We start from the raw sequence: 23,690 nt of genomic DNA, 5'->3' as shown, positions 1-23,690 counted from the left end.
TGTCCCAGCAGCCATAGAACTCCATTGTATTAAAAAAACGGTTAAAAACACGTCACAGAGCCATGCCGTTGCTCTGGGCAACATATTTCATCATCACGATGCACCGGGCCAGCCGACTTTTTCCTCAAACAACTTAACGGCTGTAAACACGTTTGCGATCTCAGGAAAGTAGTTCCGTAGCACCGAAAATAGTCCCCGGCGTAATGAAGAATTTGTTCCCATTTGAATTTGATTTGGTAATAACTACAACAGGCTGACTTTTCGTGGTAACAGTTAGCAGTTTTTAAAATTGAAACTATGTCTTTGTGAGCTGTATTTCAAGGTTTTTACCTTACAATTGGAGCCAATGACTTCCGGGTTGACGGCTAAAAACGGTACGTGGGAAGTCAGAAAGTAACGGGAGTAGAGCAAACGCATTGTTGATTTTGTTATTTTCATAGGATTTGTTGACGGTAAGCAATGCATTAAAAAACACCAGCCTTATCCTTTAATAATCTCTCTCTCTCTCTCTCTCTCTCTTTCTCTCTCTCTCTCTCTTTCTGTTTTCATCCTTTACTTTATTTACGTAGAGAGGTTAACAGAGCTCATTTCCAGTGCTTTGTTTCTCATTCATGTGGTTCACACACACCCACGCCACACTGGTGCTCAGTGTAACTCTTCCCAGCCAGTCCAGGGTTCAAACTTGCGACCTTCCAGTCATGGCTGGTTTTTCTCAGGCAACAAACCGAGACAGAGGGGCAAAAATATTTTCATTTGTTTCCTAGCACCAGAAATGTCCCTATGTGGTTAAAGCAACGAGGCGATACCGGGTAACTTGTTGCTCATCAGAGTTGGCCAACAGGTTGCCATGGTGTATCATTGCATTTAGTCTTTTGTGTTATTAGAAAAACAGCTGCTTCACTGCACTCAGGACAGTAATCTTCATTTATCCAGGGATGGTTGACTGTGTACTCCTTTTCAGCAACGACCTGCTCAACATTCACACTGTACTGTACAGTTATACACATTCACACCTGAGAACTGCCCAGTATAACCACAGACTTGTGCTGCTGGCCACTGAGCAGTTGGGGGAAGTGTTCTGCTCAAGGGCACCTCAGTGGTAGCTGTTGAGAGAGGGGAGTGTTTCTCATCCACTTCCCCTGCCCACTTGTGTAGACACCAGTGTTTCACACATGCTTTGATTCTGATTCAGAAAGATTTAGTATAGTTTTGTTTTTCACCTTTAAAAGTTATGTCTTCAATTCCCCCATCGCTATGGTAGCAGGCCAATACTGGTCCTACAATGCCCTTGAGTCACTAAAAGTTAGCTAGATGTTTAAAAGTCTTGTCCTGTGTCTTCAGGTCAATTTGCCAACAGGCTAAACAGTGTGATTGAGACCAGTAAAAACCCTGCATGCAGTGGGGTGGGGCTAATGCTGAAGCGCTAGTGGACTGAGCGCTGTGTCTGATACGAACAGAAAACCAATACAAAAGCGCAGTGAGGTGAGGCTAATGCAAGCATGCTAAGTGCCTTGATGGAGGCAATTGGGAGCCAATTTGCTGCACTTTTTTTCTAACCTCTGAGCAACCGCCACCCAGTACGATGAATGTTGATCCAGCATTAAACAACAAGGTTTTGGACTCATAAGGAGAACAGACACTCGGACGTGTTCCAACACTTTAATCCATGTGGAGCACCAATTAAAATGGTACAGATGTACTATTTAAGCTATGGGCTGAAATGTCTGTACTAATTGAATGCTGCTCATCATGGATTAAAGTATTCAAATGTATTTGCCTGCCTGTTATCCTTACAAGTGTGAAACCCCTTTATCTAGTGTGAAATACGTTTTGCTGTTGTTGTTTTTTTGAGTGAAAGTAGCAGTAACCGCTACTTAACCCTCAAAAGCAATTATGTGTAACTGTCCAGCCTAACTTGTGTGTAACTGTCACACCTTATCTCTGTAGGTTTCTTTAGTTGTTGCTGGAAAAGTAATATCAATCCACCAATACAGGTTAGATCTGTGAGCATCTAAGGACACTGTTTGATTTTCATCTTTATTTAAGGAATAAAGGGTTAAGGTAAGAGTTAAGATTTGATCCGGCTTTGTAGCTTGGACAGAAAGTGCCAACCTTTGACACAACAGTAGCTAAACAAAGCTGTAGCTAAGTGGCACAAAAGTACCAGTATGAATGGTGATTTTCAGTTGCCGCATTTCTATTTACACTCTGTGTAGAAAATATTAGGAACTCCTTCCTACAGTTGAGCTGCACCCCATTGTGCGCAATCCATCTCTCAGTTGTCAAGACGACTGAAAACCCTCTTTAAGCCGTTTCCTCACTTTCATCACCATCTCCACTTCATGACTGAAGTGGATTTAATCAGTGAAATCAATATGGAATGACATCTTTCACATGGATTCACCTGCTCAGCCTATTTCATGGAAAGAGCAGGGTTGCCCTAATGGTTTGTGTAATGTGTAAATTAACTGTTATCCAGTCAGAGGTATTTCACAATGGCTTTGAACGTGACTCAGCCAAACAGAACTGAGTACCATAACTATTCATTTTATAAAACACTTGGATTCTTGCGTTTTCCTCAATTGGTTCTGCCAGCAGTCCGATGGCCTTTGGTCTGCTTTCTTACCAGGACTCTCTCTGAACTAATAAGACAGCGCATATATAGGAAAGTCAATAGGAATCGGGCCCTGTTTGTTGTCTCATCAGGCCATGTCCCCCCGCCTCTCTCCGCCTCCCAACTAATACTCAACTCTGCCCTCACTGGCCACACAACCCTTGTAAAGCTTCCCTCCTCCACCAGAACAGTGGTAATGAGTCTCTGAATGGCCATAACACACTTATGGACACACATGCAAGCACATACAGACACACATGTAGGTCTACATTTGCACACAAACATGAACAAACTTGTACACAGACACACAAACATGCACACACGCATGCATACACACACACTCCACACACATACAAAGCACCCGGCAGGCTGCTATAACTGTGGATTGGATTTCATTCTCAGGACCCCATTAATTCCTTATGGATGCTCATATTGATTGAAGGGCCTCTGGTCTTGTTAATTCAACTCCAGCCCAGACGGGTTTTGATTCAGTTTGTGTTGCCTGAAGGTTGCTGCTACTTGTAAAAAATGGGTGAATAAAGCCAAGAGAGAGGCGGCGAGGAGGGGAGCGAGAGAAAGAGAGAAGGAAGGAAAGAGTGAGTGTGAGAGAAAGAGAGATATTGGGGAGATGGTAGTCAGTGAAATAAATGATGGTTAAAGAGAGGGAAGGAGATGGAGAGAGAGGGAAGAGAATTAAAGAATAGATAGGGAATTCAAGCGATGTTGGGAATTCCTATGCAGTTCTACTCTCCTAACATTGATGAAAAACAGAAAAATGGGCTTCATAATCAATTACTGATTTCCATGTTCATGCATCAAGGAGCTTTTTCATTTGCTAATTATGCTAATGAGCGGTTACATAAACCCTCTTATTAAATTGCAGTTGGGAGGTTGTTTGTGTGTGTTTGTGTTTGTGTGTGTCTGTGTGTGTATACAAGTTTATACGTGTGTTCATTTGTGTATGCGCACGGACGTGCTGAGTATGTTTTATCGCAATGGAGTGAACTTGAACTTATTAAAACTGAATTCCACTCAGCATGATCCATTGCCTCCATCTTTCAGTAGCCAGATAGTGGAGCGCTTGTGTCCGCTGACCTGAAATAGTCAGTTTGACATTAAAGATGTTAAAACGTTAGAGGTATTAAAACGTTAAACCATGCGCAAATTAGCATAATCACAACTTACTTTGCAGTAATAAATCAACCAAGCTGAGACAAAACAAAGTATTATTCAAAACACAAGACAGAAAGAACATCGTATTGCATGATAAAAACCCTTTTGTAAAGTACAAATATTGGACAATATATAAACAGTACCAGCAAAAAGTACCAATGGTAATATGATATTCTGATTGTACCAAGTGGCCCTGAACACACAGCCATGGGACGCGGGTCAGAGTGAGGACAAGGCATGTTTCGTCTGCTCTGAGCACTTCCTTAGCTTCCCCCATACAAGGAAACGCCATTATCAGTGGTTTCAGAAGATGTAAAGAAGGAACATGTTGTCCCTTCTTCTGTAGCTTTGCTGCAAAGGCGAGAATGGAAGGAGGGAGTCATTTGTCATCGTCAGACTGAGTGCCCTGCTACCTGTCTGTCTGTCTGTCTGTTTTGCACAAGTTCTCTTTCTTTTTTATCTCTCTTCTTCTCTCTCTCCAACCCTCCAAGCTGTTCGTGCTTCATCCTAGCTTGTCCTTTTCTTTCTTTCTTTCTTTCTTTCTTTCTTTTTTTTTTCTTTCACATCCCTCTTCCTCCTCTGACTTCACTGTCTTCACTCACTTTTGGTCTCAGCTCTGTTCTCTCTCTTTTCTTTTCCTTTTTTTCCACAAATGTCTCTTTTATTGTTTATTTATCGGATTATCTTTGTATTTGTTGCCTTGCTTATTTGCTGTTTTGTTGCTTCTCTATCTCTCCTTCCTCTCTCATAGCTGTTGTTTCATTCTGACCCTTGTTACTTTCTTTCTTTATTTCTTCATAGATGTTATTCCCACAGCAGTCATTATGAACACACAGTATGTCACACTCGGGGTGAGAAACTGTGCCCAGAAGATGGCAAATATATAAAACTATCGTTACTTCAATACATAAGTGAGGACTTCAGATAGAGTAGTAGTGAAATTAGCTTAGCTGTGAGCTACCTATCTGGGCTAGATTCTGTTAGGGGCAGGGGCGGAAATCACGGGGGGGACAGGGGGGTCCGGACCCCCCCTTCCTGGGACTAACAGAGAGTTGTCCCCCTCAATATATCATTGTAAACATAACTATATAATTTTGCAAAGGTTAACTTAAAACAAAGGATGTGTCAGACATTTTTCTTTACTTCTACCACTCAATAGAATAAAACACATTCACAATTGTAATCAGACTACATTTTGTTCCGTTACCTCGCGGTTGAATCTTGTGCGTCAGCGTGTTGGTACGGAGCCGCGTCTCCTAATGCATGTGTGTGTATGGAGGCAGGAGGTCTGTCCACAATTAAAATCCTCATAACTCGCTGAATTTTCGACCGATTTTCAAGCGGTTTGGTTTGTTACAAATGCCAGACATGTATTTATGATACAGGATAGTTGGTTAAATTAAAATGCGGGATTTCATACCAAAATACTTTATCTTTTGTAGATGGTAACAGTAATATTTCTATAATATAATATTTAAGATTAACTTACCCTATGTAATTAGGTTCTAAGTATATTATTTTTTTCTTACTGCATGTAAAATGGCTGCCACTATGTTATTTTGTTCATAATTTTGGAAATAAATGAAGACTTAATTAATAAAAAAGACATAATTACAACAAACATTATGTTAAATATAAGTACGTTTCTGGCAGGCTTCATAGCGTTCTGGACTTTTACACATTGACAGCAAAACATTAGAGATCTGCTTTTTCGGGAAAACAAAATCTAATTAGGCATATATTAGCTTTAGTTCAGTTAATGGGTGTTGCATCTCACCTACTACTGTAAATAACCTGCATGCTGTGTGTGTGTGTGTGTGTGTGTGTGTGTGTGTGTGTGTGTGTGTGTCTATTTGTCAGCCAGTCAGTTAAAATGGCAGAGAAAAGAAAAACAGACATCCGATCATTTTTCAGTGCACCGAAACGCCAAGTAGAAAGACCCCAGTAATATCAAAGGCAATTTGATAAAATCTTCATAAGAAAGGAATGAAGTGCTTATGGAAATGTTTCATAATGGACCTCTATATACATTTAATACAACAGTACTTTTGGCGGCACCTTTGGTGTCCCCTTCAGGAATTGCTCTTGAGAAATTTTTCTGTTTATTGTCCCCCCCAACAGTGAAATGAAATATCTGCCCTTGGTTAGGGGGTCAAATATATTTCCTTAAAATGTGAACCTACAGTATACTCTTGTGATCCATTTGTTTCTCATGCATTTTTCAGTGGGGAATCTTCTGGGTAGAGTTTCCTACCTTGAGTGTGATGTAAGTTCAAAATGGCCACCGTGGGAATGGTCTTTACCTTGCTTTCTTACCACTTTCTCCTCTTTCTCTGCTGCGTCTTCCTCTCTCAGGTTTGGAAAAAGTTGGCCGGGATTCCAGCTATGAACAGGAGGGGAAGGTCCAGTTTGTGATGGATGCGGTGTACGCCATGGCCCACGCCCTGCACCGCATGCACCGGGAGCTCTGCTACGGCTACCCAGGCCTCTGCCCGCGCATGGCCAACAACATCGACGGCAAAGAGCTGCTCAGCTACATCCGAGCCGTCAACTTCAACGGTGAGTTGTACGGGGGAACTTTGGCATGAAACTGTGGAATCATGACCAGACTGCCATTTTTGAGGACCTGACCTGAGGTTCATCGTTAAGTATTTAAAAAATTGAGAGGTTCCATTCTGTAAATATAATCATGTTGTCAACCAAGGATTGAAGTTGCCTACTATCCTTTAAAAATCTGCAGAATTTGTTTTAATGTTGTGCTGTCAATCATCATATCATGAATTATGTATCACTTTTTTCAAATGCTGGATATCTCATTTTGGAATGGAGCTCTTCATATGTAGATGCATTCACATGCTGATAGATGTATACATTAACATTTCTAAGCATACATGCAGAAAGATGGATGCATGCAAACAAATCCATGCATACACAAATTATACACTTACAGTACACACTCACACACAGCCACACAATCACCTCATAACTTCTTACAATGCACAATTCACTCTGACACCCCTCCATTCTTCCTCTATCCATTTTTTCCCCGTCATTTCATCCCATCTTTCATGTTTTCTCTTCTCTCCAGCGTCTTCCAGTTCCAACCTCAAGTCATTGACATCAATCGTCCCAGACAGTGCGTAGGGTTTAAAGAAATCAAAGCTCTGCCATTTTACTGAAGGGTGGAAAAAACACGACAAGATTTTAAGATTCTGTACAAGTTAATTTGTCCGCCATAGCTGAATTATGTAGAGCACGACACTAACACTGTCAGGGATAGGGGTTTGATTTCCACTGGGGCCACCCATTCTAAAAATATGTGCACCCGCGGTATTCTACTTCAGTTCAAAACATTCACCGTTATTCCAGTCAGAGATCAGGTCATAAATTCTACTTCATGGTGATTTTTACAAGTTTAGATGTCCTGATTTCCTGCAGCACTACTATTCAGTAAAAAATACATTTTGGGTAAATTAGACCTTAAAGAAATCTACAAGAAATCCTGTAGTGTTTATCCACCCTGTTTGGCTAATTATGCATATACTTTAACAATGCTAAGTGCTGCTCTTATAATTTGTCTATTGAATCCTAATCATAAAAGTATTTACCTGGTGATTTAGATATGAATTATGCATACCTTCACTGTTGGAAAAGTAAAAAGTTAAGCTTGTTACTTTTCCCAAACGTAATATCCGCTGATATTTTGCTTATTGCAGAAAGCAATTTTTTTTCCAAAGCTTGTTTTGAGACCCCCAAAACACTTTGAACCCGTTTTCATTAACGCTGTATCTTTCTCATTTTCTTTTCCATATCTCTCTCTCTCCATGACTTCTTCCACCCGCTGAAAATTTCAAGTGGGTGAAAACCATGTATTCATTTCCTTCTAAATAATATCAGACACCTCATTTGAATATTCTCTTATTAATCCTTCTTTTTTTTTTTTTTTTCCTGATAGGCCTCTACCTGCTTTTCTGTCTGCCTATTCATTTCCTGTGTTTCTCCGTCAAGTATTGTGTGGAATGTATAATGCCTGATGAGCTAAAGACTGAGAAAGAGAGAGATACAGAAAAGCGTTTTCATTGTGGGGATTAGAGAAATGTTTGTCTGATTTAGTATTAGAGGTAAGATTGGACGGGCATTCAGCTGAATATGCGTGTATATGTGTGTGGGAGTGTATGTGTGTGTTTGCTGTTTCCTCAATTATCTGTCTGTCATCACTGTGAATGTCAAAAACCAATTCAGTCGGGCACTGATTACTCTGTCATACCGCTAGGTGTTTGAATGAGTGTGTGTTTCTGCGTTAATGCATGTGTTTGCTGGCCTAGCGCTTAGAGAGAGTGGTTAGAGAGATCGTCCTGCAACCGAAAGGTCACAGGTTTGGTCCCTCGATGAATCACTGAGCCCCTAACTGTACCTTCTTCTCACTTATTGCGAGTTGCTCTGACATTTACCGGCGGCACCAGATCCGCCGCAACGATCACTTGTGCTATTTCGGGAGAGCGGCACCTTTGCAGAAACCTAGCTGGGATGATAGAGGGAATGTGTGGGTGAGAGCGGGCGTGTTGTTGAGGTTATCAAGTGGGCACTCTCCATCACAGATGTTTCATTGAATTAAGCCCACGACACCTCCAGACGACTCAACAGTAAGTGGCGGATAAGAGCATCAGCTGAATGCCTGAACTGTAATGTAATGCGTACGTGGGTGTGTGTGACTTTGCCGGGGTCTGTCTGCTTCATGTGTCCTCAGATTGGAGATTTCTTTAGATGTAGGATCTACTCATCAGAGGAAGGAAAGTATTGACATAACTAAGCTCTAAAGAGGTCTAATGGTCCGCTCCCGACACACACACACACACACACACACACACACACACACACCACCTCTCCCCAGTATTACTCTTTTCTTTACTGAGAAGGTAGGAAGGCTAGGAGGGAACCGAGACACGGGGGAGAAGGTTCTGCCAAGTTTTGAAATCACAAAGATGAATCCCTCCTGGGTCTTTTTCCATAGAGCTTTATCTGATTTTCTCTCATTTCTGGAAAAGTTGGGAGAAAGTTGTGGCTTTGGGGTGTGTGTGTGTTTTTTTGGGGTTTTTTTTTGGTGCACGATATGATGACATGCTTTGAATTCATGTTCTTCCAACTTCCACAAAACAGAACCCCCCCCCCCCCCCCAAAAAAAAAAAACAAACAAACAAAAACAAACAAACAAACAAAATTAGTTTTGTTTATTTAGCGATCTCATTTATTTGCGCAGCGATAAAACACAGAAATGAAGTGATAAAACAATGATAAAACGCAGAAAGAAAAGAAAGCAAATAAAATGGCGTGCAGCTGGGAAAACAAAAAAACAAATCAAGATGACAGGCAAAGACATAAGTAAATTGCATAACAGAATGTAGATCAGCAAAACACAATAAGGAGAAAAACAGTATGACAACATATGTCATACTGTTTACATGTATAAAGGACGTGTGTGGGCTGGAAAAAAGTCAACTGCAGAAAATGAAACCCATGCCTCATATGTTTAGTATCTTATTTTCATCGCTGGTGAACTTCGATATGATGTTGTACAGTAAATTGTAAACAGTAATCCATGTGACTGCACAAATTTAGACTGTTTCAGTAAATAGCTATTTAGCTCATTATCAGAATCAGGCTTTACTGGCCAAGTATGCAACACATACACTTCCTCACCAATATACTGTAGCTCTTTTTAGCCCCATTGATTACAATTCAGATGTAAAGTTGAAGGTATTTCATTATATATCACATGATCTTTCTGTTTCTGACCACGGCTAATCTCCCAGCTGATTGTAGTTTAGAAATCTTCGAAAGAGGACATTTTCTGTTGCTTTGTCTTTAACTGTTTAAAAGTCCAGGCTGTATTTGTTAGAGGGCTGAAAAAGACCGATGGGGTTTGCTGGTTGTTTGTTAGCTGTAGTCGCTGTTATCTGGGTTGTTTACATCGACAGGGGCCTGCTAGACGTAAGGCTTTTAAGCGGGCTACTTTGTGTGTGTTTGTGTATACGTGTATGTGCGTTAGTAGTTTTCCAATTAAAAGTAGTTTCGTTATCGATCTGTTTAGGGTTGACATGACGTTGATAACAGTAAAGGAGAAAAGAGAGTGTGTGTGTGTGCATGTGTGTGTGTGTTTGTGTGCCACATAAAGGGAGAGAGAGAGAGAGAGAGAGAGAGAGAGAATAAGTTAAAGTTGTTGAAGCATGGATTCTCTTTCTCTCTCCTCCCATTGGATCCATAGCAATTCACCTTTCAAGCTGCATGAGGGGAACAAGAGAGGGGGGGGGGGGGATAATTTCAAGTTGTTAGGGCCGTGATTGTTCTCCTTTTGGATCTATACCAAGCCACCTTAACTTAGACAGCCAAACCTAAAAGGAGAGAATGACAGGGAAAGAGACAGAGAGAGACGGAGAAAAGAAAGAAGTGGAGACAGAGAATGAGACAGACGGAGAATTAGGGAATGTTCTCCTCTTGTATCCATCCCAGTCCACTTGAACTCAGAGGGCTTAACAAGGCGGGTAACCCCGAGCCTTCCTCCTCTTGATGTAGTGTGGTTGATCCCCCTTGATAGAGCTGCTGCCTTGCTGTAAACTCCCCAAGTTCAAATACCTTCCATTCATCATTGCTGTTCTTGAGCAAGACACTCAAACCCGACCCGCCCCGTCCTGTCCTGTCCTGTTCCTCCAGCCTCGTCCCCTGGAGATTTGTGAGAGCTGTGTAGTAGGAATGGTACACATCTGCAGTAGTTTCATTTTTCATCAGGCAAATATATACATGCACAGTGTTTCCTTGACATTCATTTAGCTGTGGTGGCCCTCTACAGCTGGAAAACTACTGAAAACTAAATGTACTGAAAATTCATCATCCGGTCTTATTGTTCAGCCCGCGCTCCCCTAAAAATAAAATCACAATTACAAAGAGTTTCATTCCAAAATGAGATATCCACCATTTGAACATGCTGACACCTACAAAATGATAGCTGGTATTAAAGTTAAAGTCCACTAAGTATTAAAGTCCATTAGGAGTCATCTTAAGAACTTTACTTACAAAACACATGTTTTTGAGGATAGAATCACTTTTTGAAATATTGATTGATGAAATTTAGAAACATTTTTTTTTTTTTCCAAAATAGATATATAGCGTTTTGGAATTAAACCCTTCAATTACAGCACAACTGTCCCTATTAACCCTGATATTGTTATATCATGATATAAATGTCCACATAAGAGCCATTCTTAAACTTCAACACCCATTGGAACAAATCCTGGAATGGGACCAAGAGCAAATCTGAATCTCAGAATCAAAATTAGACTAAACCCCACATATACAAATACACACACACACACACACACACACACACACACACAAAACACAGATGGTGGTGCATTGCAGAGCCACTGAGAGGAACAATAAGGAAACAGAGCCTGGAGCAGTAATGACATGCAATGCTGTCTATCCTTTATTTGTGAGTAGGTTTATTGGCTTATAAACACACACACACACAGGTTCCTATACATATAAAAACGCATCCAGAGATACACAGAAAAGTGGGGGTAAATATACATACACATGCGCGCACACACACCCACACACACACATATACATACACACACACCAAGCAAATCACTTCATCTGTTTCCACTGTGTGTGTTTTCTATGTGTTTGCATTTGTGTTTGAAGGTGATGAGATCCAGCGGTGAGTATCTCATTTGTGTGTGTGTGTGTGTGTACGTGCGCATGTGTGTGTGTGTGTGTGTGTGTGTGAGTTTGTGTCCTAACGTGTCTTATTTGCCCCGTCTTTGTCTAGAATGCTTACACAATGTAAGTCAACTCAATAGAACAGATTCAGATACCTGCTGACCCAACACAATCCCTAAATCTTGGCCATGTCACCCTGGCTACTTCACCGTTAGAGACAAATATGTTTAGTTTTAAGGTAGAAATGGTTAGGTTTAGGTACAAGTTGCCAATAACACTGACCACCACTATTTAAACTATCTAATTTCATTAGAAAGTGGACCTTATACTCCAGTCCTAAAGAAACTCTATAAGCCAGAGAATGAGGAACACAATACTTGCTTTTGACCATTTCCTTTATGGAAACACATACAGCAGCACTTAAAAAAAACAAAAAACATAAAAACTCCAAACGCAATACAAGTGTAAACCTACTGTCTGACCCTGACTCTGATTAGATTTTGCCAAGAATGTATAATTGTAGAAAACTTGCCATTAACTACACACAAATCCCTTCAACTCGTTTTAAAGTACTGAGAAATCTCACTTGTAACTTCTTAACCAGAAAAATCTAAACTATGCATTCAACCAAACTGCCCTGTAAAGAATTTGTCTAGTCTGTTGACAAAAAGAAATCAAAGTGGAACATTGAAAACCACATTGTCAAATGCAAAGCCTCAAAACATTACCATACGTGAAGCATCCCTTCTGTTTAAAGTGACAGTTGTATTACGAACAAAATTCTTCACATCTTTCCAAGATCGCTGGGTTAGGGCCTTCTCTTTTCCCATGCAGCGCAGACAGTCCTCCTTGCCAGGAACTCGACGCTCTGCCATAAATTTGGCCAGGTGCTTGTTGACTGCAGACCTCTCACCTTCACTCCACGGTCTGTTTACCTGTACTTTGGGCCTCTCTATAAAAGGACATAGAAACAGAAGATAAAGTCTGTACATTGTGTAAGCTTCCAAATAAGTCCGGGTCACAGCACTTCTTAGTTTTAGATACACCTCATGCAAAAGCTGAGCTTGGCAAAACGTGCCCATCAAGTCAACTGTGTGCAGAAGTTGAAGGTTCTTATGGCCCTGATATACGTACCAACTTCTATATCAACTGACGATATACATTTCTAATGTTGCCTGTACACTTTTGTATTGAGTAAAGCAAAACTTTTTGTATCCAGAAAGAAAAAATGTTTCCAGATACAAAAGGCTGACTTTTATCAATACAAACGTGTACTTGCTTCAATTAAAAATGTATATTGTTGGTTGATGTTAACGTAAAAGTTGATACGTGTGTCAGGGCCATAAGGGGGAGATGTTGGAGACTCTTCCCAAGATGTGGCAGTGAATGCTCACGAACGTACCAGTAGGTCTGTTTGTGCCACACAACACTCACTGGCATCATGATTCATGAATATACATTGGTGTTTGAATGACCTGACATCTTATTATCAATATTCCTTTCTGTGCACATGATACAATGCCTTTCAGCAACACTCTGCTGCGACTACATCATGGTTAGGGCAAATGCTCAAGAGTTAGCAAAATGTTAGTAGATCTGGCTCCAAATGTCTATAGGACATATTTTTTTAAATTTAAACAACATGAAATGTCATTTAGATCATATGTAGCTTCCGTAACCAAGTTATTTCTGAGAGAAACAGGGTATTCAAACAGGACACAGCGCAGGGAACGTAGGGAGGGATTTGATGTGATGTTTAAAAAATTGCCTTACTACAGAAAACAGAGCTGGCTGCTAGTATATTATTGGTTGTAATTTTTATGCTCACCCACTGGTGCATGATGATGCAAGCAATGCAAGGAAAGGAAGGAATACTGATTGGATTTTGATATAAGATCACAAAGAGTTATAAGTTGTGCTTTTTTGTTGAAAAAGTCCTAAATATTACCAGGGAACAAGGTAAAAATTATTTTTTCTATTTCATTGTGTGGAATTCAACTAACCGTCTTCTTCCACTCCTGTGTCCCGTTTCCTCTCTCTCTTCTTGGCCCGTGAGAGCCTCACCGAGGGCCTCGATCTGGGGCGGTCATCTAAAACAGTGACAGGAAAACATTAGTACCAGATCATCAGTAAAACCTCAAGTACAACGGTAACTCATGATTCAACAAGCACAGATCCTGTACAGACCCACGGTGCATGTGTTCAGTTCTGGGAAAAACTATAAACTATTTATTGGAAAAATAATAGGCAGAGGTCAATTATCAGAAGTCATTATTCATACAATTATATACTATAGATACTTGTTGGATTCCTAATTAATTTTAGTTAATTTCTAATTTTCTATATAACTGCTACATCATTTTTTGGTTCTGTCTTGGAAACAAAAGAAGAAATTGGAGGAATTTACCAACTACCACTGAACTCTTTCTCTATTTTCCCTATAATTAGAACATAATTTCATGCTTCTTCCCAGGAAACTTAAAAATTAACAGTTCCTTTCTAGGAAATTATTAGGAAATTGCGGGCCTGTTACCACTTATTTTTAACAGTTGTAATGCAAATGTATACATAATAATGTCAGAATTAAGTCTCCTCGCACTTTTCTGTTTGACTCACCACACCTCTCCACCTTCAGGAGAAGTTAATTAGTTTACAAATTTCTCCAACAGCTATTCCCAGACTTATACAAGTCTGGCCCCACGAGACTTGCGATTAGGATGACCTATGGTATCTTTTTTAAGTAAGACAATAAGTAATATTAACTGTTTAAGGGGCAATGTTGAATTCAGTTCTACAGTTTCAGTGTAAAAGAAGAGCTGGGAGGCTTGTATGCCGTGATTATGTCTGAATTAAGTCGACCTTTTGGTCTGCAGATACAATCACCAAATGCAAGCCTCCTGACTATTTTTGATGCATTTTTGAGCCCTATGCAGCGGCCAATCCTCTGAAGTGCTGTAGCTGTGTTTTGCTGTACTAGAGATGTCATAAAGTACTGATCTATCAATTAGCATGTTTCCCCAGTCCCTTTTGAATGCAATACAACTAGGAAACACAGGTAACATGATTAGTTCCCTTGTCCTAAAAGAAGCAGAGACAACATCATTTCCAGTTGTATAAGAAAAGCAGCCACAAAAGCAAGCTGGATGTTGTTGCACCTACACTGCAGCCAGCGGTTGAAAATTGCAGACTAGATTCCAATATATTTGGTTAAGATTCTTAATCACTGATATGTGAAAAGGGTAGATGCCAAGCCTATTCTGTTTGCCAAGCCTATTCTTCTGAAAAACTTTGTACACCCCTTGAGTTTTATCACAATTTGTTGGCCTACAAAATTATTTTAAAATTAAAAAAATATTTGTGTGAGACCTATACAATGTTTTCTATTACACTAAAGTAATGAGAAAATGTTATATATTTGTGTGGGATGGATTCAGTCTCAGAAAACAGGAGTATAATGTGGAATGTGGGGTTCACTTATGGATGGCATTGGGGTCCAGGTCTTCACATTGCATAGGTCTCACACAAAAAAATATCAAATAATTTCATTTTAAAAGCATTTTGTAGCCCAAAAAACTGTGATAAAACTCAAGGGGTGTACAAACCTTTTCATGGCACTGTATCTTTGGATGTAAAATAACAATAAGGTTACAGTGTACACTGGATGCTTTAATTTGAATACATTTTAGTCATAGTTGCTAATAAATTTGAGAACTCAAGTCCTTTTCATACATGTGCCCTCTTTCAAAGTTACGACTGAATCTGACGCAGAGTTTAACAATGCAGCTATTCCAGTGATAGTCCATACCAGGATTTCATGAAGATTTAGTAAGCAACATACCTGTGTCAGATTCTTCGCCATCCTGGACCTAACACCAAAAAGAAGATTGCAATTAATCCGTATTACCCTCTGGAACAGTTTCAACAATATCACTCCAATTACAGGGCACAGACAGTAATATAGTGAGCTCTGTATTTATTTGGACAATAACACCTATGTTTGACTGCACTCTTATCCCTTTCCATATCAAATGATAAAATGATGAGGCAGAACTAAAAAGACTATCTGCTTTATTTTGAACATGCTGTAATTTAGTCCTGTTGCCTAGCCAGTGTACAAAAAGTAATACATATAAATAATAATAATAATAATAATAACAAATATAGCCGCAAGCGGCGATTGAGGGGTCCAAGCACAATTTGATGGGACAGACAGACAGACAAAACATTACAGAAGGTAGAAAGACACACACAAAAACTGACATGTTGTGAAGATCAAACATGCAGTCTAACACAGGCTTTTGTGTTGGCCCGTGACTTTTGTCAAGTTAATCATTTCATTGCAACCACATTGTTGAAGTTACTCACAATGGCCAAACTTTATATTAGAACACATATCACTTGTTCTTGACAACTAACGACTTCAGTAAGGACAAGCCTGGATTTGAACCCACAACTTTCCACACGAGAGGCAGACACTTTACCTACTGAGCTACACTCCTATGATTGCCTGTGCTTGACAGCGCTAATCACTTTAGAAAACATTGTAGTGCTCTCCATTAACGAATAAAACAATACTAAATCACATGGGCCAGAAAGCCGCTGCTGCACTGCTCTGTCTGGGTTGAAAGGTCTGGCCACACCCCAATCAGTGATGCCAATCAGATATTTTGCCATTGACAGATGATGTCAAACACCTGCTTTGAGTTTTCTACACTCTGTGATTTAGTGTTGATTTACTTTTCATGAGACTTCAAAATGGTCACAGTTCATCATGGACTTGAACTCACAACCTTGTGGTCCAAAGACCTGAACTTTACCACGCTGCCAACTTCCACTTTGTTGTGTGCCATAGTGGGGAAAACTGAGTAGTGGGTGGAGTTTGCAACCCACCTGCCAATTTTTGGTGTTTCTAGGTCTTACGGTTTTATCTGCACAAACACTTTCAGTAGAGAAAAATACTTAATATGACATCAATAAGCACTTGAAAACATGGTATGAATTGCTGCATTGTTGGCAAGTAGGACTTGGCCACCTGAGGATTTGATCCCTGGACCTTCGTATTCCCAGAGAAGGTGACTTACTGACTGCACCACTGGGGAGACGTGGTGTTCACACACCTTCTCACAAGTTGAGGCAATGACATCACATGTGCAAAACTGGGATATTTTTGTCTATTTAAACTTAAAACGCTTACAACAGTCAAAATGGTAGTGATAAAATTCAGAAAAAAATCACACATCATTGGTGAAGTTTGATCAAACATTTGGCGAAATAGAAAATGATGTGCATACAGTACTAATTACAGTAAGATATTGAATATCACTGCGGACTCACAGTTTGACCGATCTGAACACCCTTTGACACACTTGATATCTACCATCTAGAGAATGTCTGTGTCAATTTTGGTAGCATATGAATGAAGACTTGTGGCGATATAGATGTTAATTGATTTTGCATATTTTGAAAAATATAGAGTGACGGACTTCTGAATTGACCATAGGTTGCAGTGAGGCAAACTTTTGTCACAATTCAGTGGATGTGCTGAAAATTTCAGCTCTGTAGGATGTACGGTTGATTTATTTAGATTTTTTGAATTTTGGAATGTGAAATGTCTAGAAATTTAGATTTGTTGTAATAAGCCACGCCCACTTTAATCAATCATTACCAAATTTTATGCATCGACTGAATCATGACCGTAGATCGTGCGAACCGAATTTCGTACAAATCCATGTAGCCGATTACGAGATATAAACTTTTTGCATTTATAGCACCCACTAGTGATGGAACTCCAAATGCTGTTGGGGGTGTGTTCACGGAACACTTCTCAACATGTGTTTCAAATTTTGGCTTAATTCGATGAATGGTTAATGAGTTATGGGCAATTTAGTGTTATGGCATGTTTTGTTAAAAGTTTATTGGTCGATAAAAGCCAAACCATTTGACCTATCAATAACCTTTTTGCAACTTTGAAAGAAGACGGTCCCAAGATTCTGCACACACAAGTTTCGTGTGAATCGGATGATCGGCCTAGGAGGAGTAGCTTAAAAAGAGTTCCGGACAAAATTCAAAATGGCGGAAAATCTAGTCAGACAGAAATGGGTGTGGCCTATGCAGATAGCTGCGGAATGGCCCAAGGAATCCAGTGGGAAAGGAATTTTGATTCTACGACCTACGGTTCAGAAGTTATAGGTCAAAACGTAAAGTTGCTTGTTATAGCGCCACCATCTGGTCGACATGGGTGAATGGCCTTGCCTGAGTAGTGGGGGGCCATAGGAACACCACCTCCCAAATGTGCTTGCTCTGGGACTTACGGTTTCTGAGCTGCACATACTTTTAGCGGAGAAAAATAATAAGAAGAATAAGAATAAGAAGAATCCTTACAAATACAATAGGGTTCCAGAACCTTCGGTGCTTGGACCCCTAAAAAGTGAGGACCGGCCTAAATGTCCTCACTTTCCAAAACGGTCCTCACTTGAAAGGTTAAAAATTCACACCGGTCCTCACTAAGATAGAAGAACAGACACACATAGCCCACATGTCATGGTCGCCCACACAGAATAACTTGGCCTATTCACATTCTCCTGCTTTGTTAGTTGAAAGCACACCCTGGAATGACTTTTCAAATAAAGACCTTGCTAATGTTTCTCACTCCCACGCTCTTTCCCTCACACTGTTTTTTTTTTCTATTTCTCTCATTTTCTTGATATCTCTTTCACATTATCCCTCCATCTCCACCTGTGTCCCCACCTGTCTCCTCCCCCTTCTGCCTCCGCATCTCTCTCTATCATCTATCATCTCCCATTCTTTGTCTCTCTCTCTTTCTCTCTCTCTCTCTTTCTCTCTCTCTCTCTCTCTCTCTTTCTCTTTCAAAAGACTGTCAGTCTTTCTCTTGTTCTCTCTCTTGCCGTTCCCTCCTACTCCTTCAAGGCATTGACTCATCAATAGCACAACTCAATTTTTTTCTCATATTAGTTCCATTTTATTTTCTGTTTATGTTTTAACAAGATTGTCACATCTAGATTAACATCTTTGAAAAGATTATCTTTTGTGTGACTCCAGTCTCCATGTTGGTCTTGTCTGATGAAAACAATGAAAACACAAATTTTTGGTGTTCTTCAGTCTAAATTGAAACTTTACTTGGTCCTTTATGTGCTGAATAATTTGCATAACTGTCAGATGCATTAAATCCATTTGAAACACATTGGATAACATCAAAAAATTAATTAATGCCAGTATGAAAACAAGTCTGTTTTGTTGCAAAACTTCCTTTCTGTATTTGACAGCAATGTATAAAAGGTCGCACAGTAAAGGGAGATACCACTGAATTCCAGTGCTTTTAATACCTCAGAACAGTTCTGGTTATATTGACTGCGTTTACATGGACTTGAGTATCCCGGTTATGATCGGGTTTTTGGAGTCTCCTGTTTTTGTGTTTGCGCATGTAAACATCATATCCCGATTTCAGAAACCTGGATAAGCCCTTATCCCGGTTTTGAGAAACCCGATTATGCTAGCTGGAGTACTCCAAAAGAAACCGGGATACTGTTGCATGTATACATCTTATCCCGGTTTCTGACCGCTGCCGACTACCTGCGCAGGCGCGGCTTCAGCCAAGTGACGTAGCAGAAAAACACAAACAATGGTGGCAACGAAAGCGTCTCACTTCTGGAGCGATGAGGAAACGGAGTTTTGTCTTTCGGTGATGAAAGAATTACTGTAAATATACTTGGCAGTTTAGATGGGAGAAAGCATCGAAATGCTGACCTATTCAAGTCTGTAGTATACAGACTACAGGACGCCGGTTTCCCAACACGTACAGTGGAGCAAGTCAGGTCACGGTGGAAAATACTAAAGGAGCATTACTACGTGGCCAAACATCAAAACAAAACAGTCAAATTAATTTAAGGTTAACAGTTACAGAGGAATATCAGATTAATGATATCAAAATTGCCGGTTTGTGTTGTAAACATCACAGGCGCCTGCGCAAATAGCATGCAGTAATCAGTAACCGGGATAGTAGTATTTATCATGTATACGGGGATATGAATAACCAGATTTCTCTGTGTTCCATGTAAACGCCATATCCCGAATATGATCAAAACCGGGATAAGCCTCATAACCGGGATACTCAAGTCCATGTAAACGCAGTCACTGTTAAACATTCATTTGAAGAAGTGAGGTGACTTCATTTCCAAAATGTTATATATACATTTTGGAAAATGAAAAGAAAAAAAAATCATTACTTGAAGTTCATTTTTCAACATGTCAAAGTAAGAGTCTTTAAATTCATTACCATCTTATCAGCCAAGGACTTCTACCTACTTTAAAAAGTGTAATTTTTTTAATTTTAATTTTGCGCTATCAATAATTTTGTAAAAAGTAGGTTTCACTTTTAGGTGGATATGTCATTTGAGAACAAAAACTAGTTTCAAGTCCATGCAAATCTCCCTACAAATCAGGGATGTCACACTGATGTTCACTGACAATGAGCTGGAAAAGATGGAAAAAGTGACTGTGAGAGGAGCAAGAGTCTTCTGGTCATATTACTGCCTCAAGTTAGTTATCAATGCTATAAAATCAAGCACATTTGGTTATAGAAGCTTGAATAAATATACTAGAGTCCACAGTCTTCCATTCATTCAGTGGGCCAGCTCCTGATTTTAACTTCAGCCACCCCAAATTCTTCCATGTTGCACCCCTCCTACACTCCCTCCACTGGCTGCCTGTGGCTGCTTGTATGAAATTCAAAACCTTGGTCGTGGCATACAAGGCTACAGAGGGCGCAGCACCCCTAAAGCTCCAAGACCCGGTCCAGTCTAACTCTTCCTTGCCTGCAGAAATCTGGTCATCGCCTCACCTGACCTCGGTTTTTCTCCTTCCTGCCTCCCCAACGGTGAAATGACCTTCCCGCTCCAGTCAGAACAGCAGTCACTCCCCCAAAGGCTGAACATTTCTCTTATTCCTTTCTCAAGCACTGCTCCCATACAAGCTCATTCTTGGCTCACAGGAATAGTTTGTTGCATCTACTGTCAGTCTGCTATGCCTCTGACACTTGCCCCCCTTACTATAGGTTGCTTGTAATGTTGATGATCTAGGTAATAGAAGAAGCTCATATATGACCTTGGATGTAAATGTGAAGTGTTCTCTGGTATCTCCTCTTTCAGAGAGTTTCTCTTTGCATATTGGCACCACATGGAACCCTTAAAATGTTCTCTATGATAGCAAAAAAATTACAAAAAAAGATTTTATAATGCTGTGAAAAAAGCCCTGGGAGATTTTTCTCAGCTGGTGTGATAATTGATTCTGACTTAAAGTGAATTAGAAGCAAAACAAAAAAGATTACAAAGAAAGTACAGATTCTATACAGTCCCACAACATGGAAATGACATTTAGCCCTAATTCATGATCAGTTTGTTAGCTTTTAAAATATTACATTACAGTTCAACTTTCACAATAATACAAATTTTACTTAATTTCATTAAGTAGATACTGCTCAATGAAGAACGGACATGAAACAGAGAAAATTGTTTTGTAAACAAAGTTTGATAGCATTCAGCTGTAGAGGAGTGAAGTGTCTCACCTTGACTGACTGACCTGAATGTGCCTCTTAGAGATGGTTTTTGATTAAGAAACTGTGCAGAAAGCAGAAATGCTATCTGAGTAAAAGCGCCTACACATGACGAACGTTATGTGTCATCACGGAAGTGCGCGTGGTAGCCGGAAGGTGGGAGATTTAAAAACAATAGGTGACAGTAAAGTCTCTTCCCACCAGTATTTTATACCCTTAGCAATTTTACAAAACATATTATTTGTATGAGCTTTAATCTAAGCAGCACAATACTCGCACACCCATTAATGTTATGGGCTTCTTGTCAATCCACACCGGACAGAATCGTCTCATGAATGCACGTGGAATTAATTTGCTGGTTGGATTAATGCTCACGCAAAGATCACACAAAGGAGAGTCAACTCAATGCCGTATCATACAGATCTGGAAACTCGGACACACGGGATGAGTTTCTCCTCCGTCTTTGTACATCGATGCATCGCATAAAGCCAAAATCTGACTGAAAACGCCTTGAAAGTTCAGCTTCAAACTGGCAGCATTGAGCATCTTTTGAGCATTTTAAGCACTGAGCGACACCAAAGTTGATTTTTCCCGGTGATCATGTGTGCCGGCCTTCAGACCGAGCACCGCAGGACTATTAGAGCATGATGATAGTATGGAGGTCTATTGGTTTTGGACAGCGCTGGCTTAGTGGACCCGCTGAGCTAAGTAGAAGAGTTGGGAGGCAATTAAAAGTGGTGAAGGCAAAGAAAGCCTTTGTTTGTGTTTGTTTCTGTCTCTTGTGTCTGTGTGCATGCGTGTGTGTGTGTGTGTGTGCGTGTGTGTGTGCGTGTTTGCCGTGCCAGAAAACTCTCATTAGGATCTTATCACCGCCAGGTTATTTCTCCTGCCGGGAGACAAGATGGACATCGCCATGGGAACCGGCCGGCACTAATTAGAGTGGCTTGACTTTGAGATGATGAACTTTACCTGGCCGTAACCACCTTGGAGAGAGATGTAGGGAGGGATGGAGGAAGCGAGAGAAAGCTGGTACTGGAGGACTAACCAGCTGGGGGAAGATGAAGTTCGCTCGCTCGTAATGACCTCGGAGAGAGAGAGAGAGAGAGAGAGAGAGAGAGAGAGAGAGACAGGGAGAGAGAGAGAGAGAGAGAGACATCACTGGAGGACTAGCTTGCTTGGAGATGATGAACTTGACCATGCACTAATGATCTTGGAGAGAGAAAGAGGGAAGGAAGGAGAGAGAGGGAGTTATGGGGAGTAGATGAACTTTACCTGGGCATAATAACCTTGGAGAGAGACTTAGGGAAGGACAGATGGAGAAGAAATGAGGGAGGGATGTAAGTGGGAGGGAAAGGGAGTGGGAAGAGAGAGAAGGACAGTAAAAGACGCTGAGAAAAGGCCTTTTCTTGGTCGTAGTGACTTTGGAGAAACAGCTTGAGAGCAGGAGAGAAGGGGATGGTTGGCAGGAGAGAGAAAGAAAGTGGTAAAGAGGGAGAAAGGGTAGGGGGGTGGAGAGAAAAAAGAAAGATGAAGTTTACTTTGGCCAATAACAGCATTGGAGAGAGAGAGAGAGAGAGAGAGAGAGAGAGAGAGAGAGAGAGAGAGATATTGTCATCTATCCACTTGGCAAGGAAAGAGAAATGGAGAAAGACAGAGCAACAACTTAGTTGAAAGAGAGAGCTAGTAAAAGAGAAAAAGTGGAGGAATATTTTGTAATGTATATGTAATATGTAATATTTAAGTTTAGATGAGCAAAATGGCCCTTCAATGGAAGGAAATCAGAGAAAGAGATGGAGAGAGGACGTGCTGGATTGGATATATTAAACTTTACCAGGGCATGATGACCTCGAAAAGGGAGAAACCGAGAGATTGAGAGAAAAAAAAACGAGACAGATGAGCTTTATATTAGAGTATGACGTTAAGAGAGAGAGAGAGAGAGAGAGAGAGAGAGAGAGAGAGAGCCAGACCGTTGATTGAACTTTAACTGAGCATATCCACCTAGACAGAAAGATAGCGATGGAGACAGACAGACAGGCAAATAGAGAACTAAACGAGCTTGGAGACGGCAAACTTTCCTCGGTCATGACAACCTTTGAAAGGAAGGGATGGAGAGGGACAGAGAGAGAGAGAGAGAGAGAGAGAGAGGGGAAAAAAACCTGAGTTTCATCTAAGAAAAACCTTTGAGAGGAGGTAGAGAGAGGGGGGGGGGGGGGAGGTGATGGCTGACAGATGATGAACTTAATCAGCACGACAACCATCTATTGAAAGAGCAAAGTAAAGAAAGAAAGAGTAAACTAATCATACAACCTTGGGCTGAAAAGGAGAGGAGGGGAATGAAGGGAAAAGAGGAGGGGGATCTGCTCTGTGTGTGTGTGTGTGTGTGTGTGTGTGTGTGTGTGTGCGTATGGGAGAGATGATTGACATAATGTACAACCTTGTGCAGGCGATATTCACCTTGCCTGGCCTCATAGCGCTCCCTCGCAGTGAAGTGAACTCCGGCACGAAGGGATTTGGTTTTTATGGTTTTTTTCACCCAATCACGTTCACTGCAAGCTGGAGGAGCTGTGCGACTAATTTGTCGATGAATAATGTGAATGCAAACAGTGGTCAGAAAGA

At 40.5% G+C, this 23,690-nt stretch overlaps 1 protein-coding gene across 2 annotated transcripts in view; it reads left to right on the top strand.

Annotated features, from left to right (window-relative positions):
* grm8a (glutamate receptor, metabotropic 8a) overlaps nt 1–23,690 on the top strand; it is a 157,737-nt gene that overhangs the window by 86,456 nt on the left and 47,591 nt on the right. For both annotated transcript variants that reach the window (XM_078282145.1, XM_078282144.1), the window contains exon 5: nt 6,143–6,346. In XM_078282145.1, coding sequence (XP_078138271.1) covers nt 6,143–6,346 — 204 coding nt within the window. The remainder of the gene's footprint in view (nt 1–6,142; nt 6,347–23,690) is intronic.

Source organism: Centroberyx gerrardi, chromosome 24, assembly GCF_048128805.1.
Source record: "Centroberyx gerrardi isolate f3 chromosome 24, fCenGer3.hap1.cur.20231027, whole genome shotgun sequence".
Taxonomy (NCBI): Eukaryota; Metazoa; Chordata; class Actinopteri; order Beryciformes; family Berycidae; genus Centroberyx; species Centroberyx gerrardi.
This window is presented reverse-complemented; position numbering and strand designations above follow the sequence as displayed.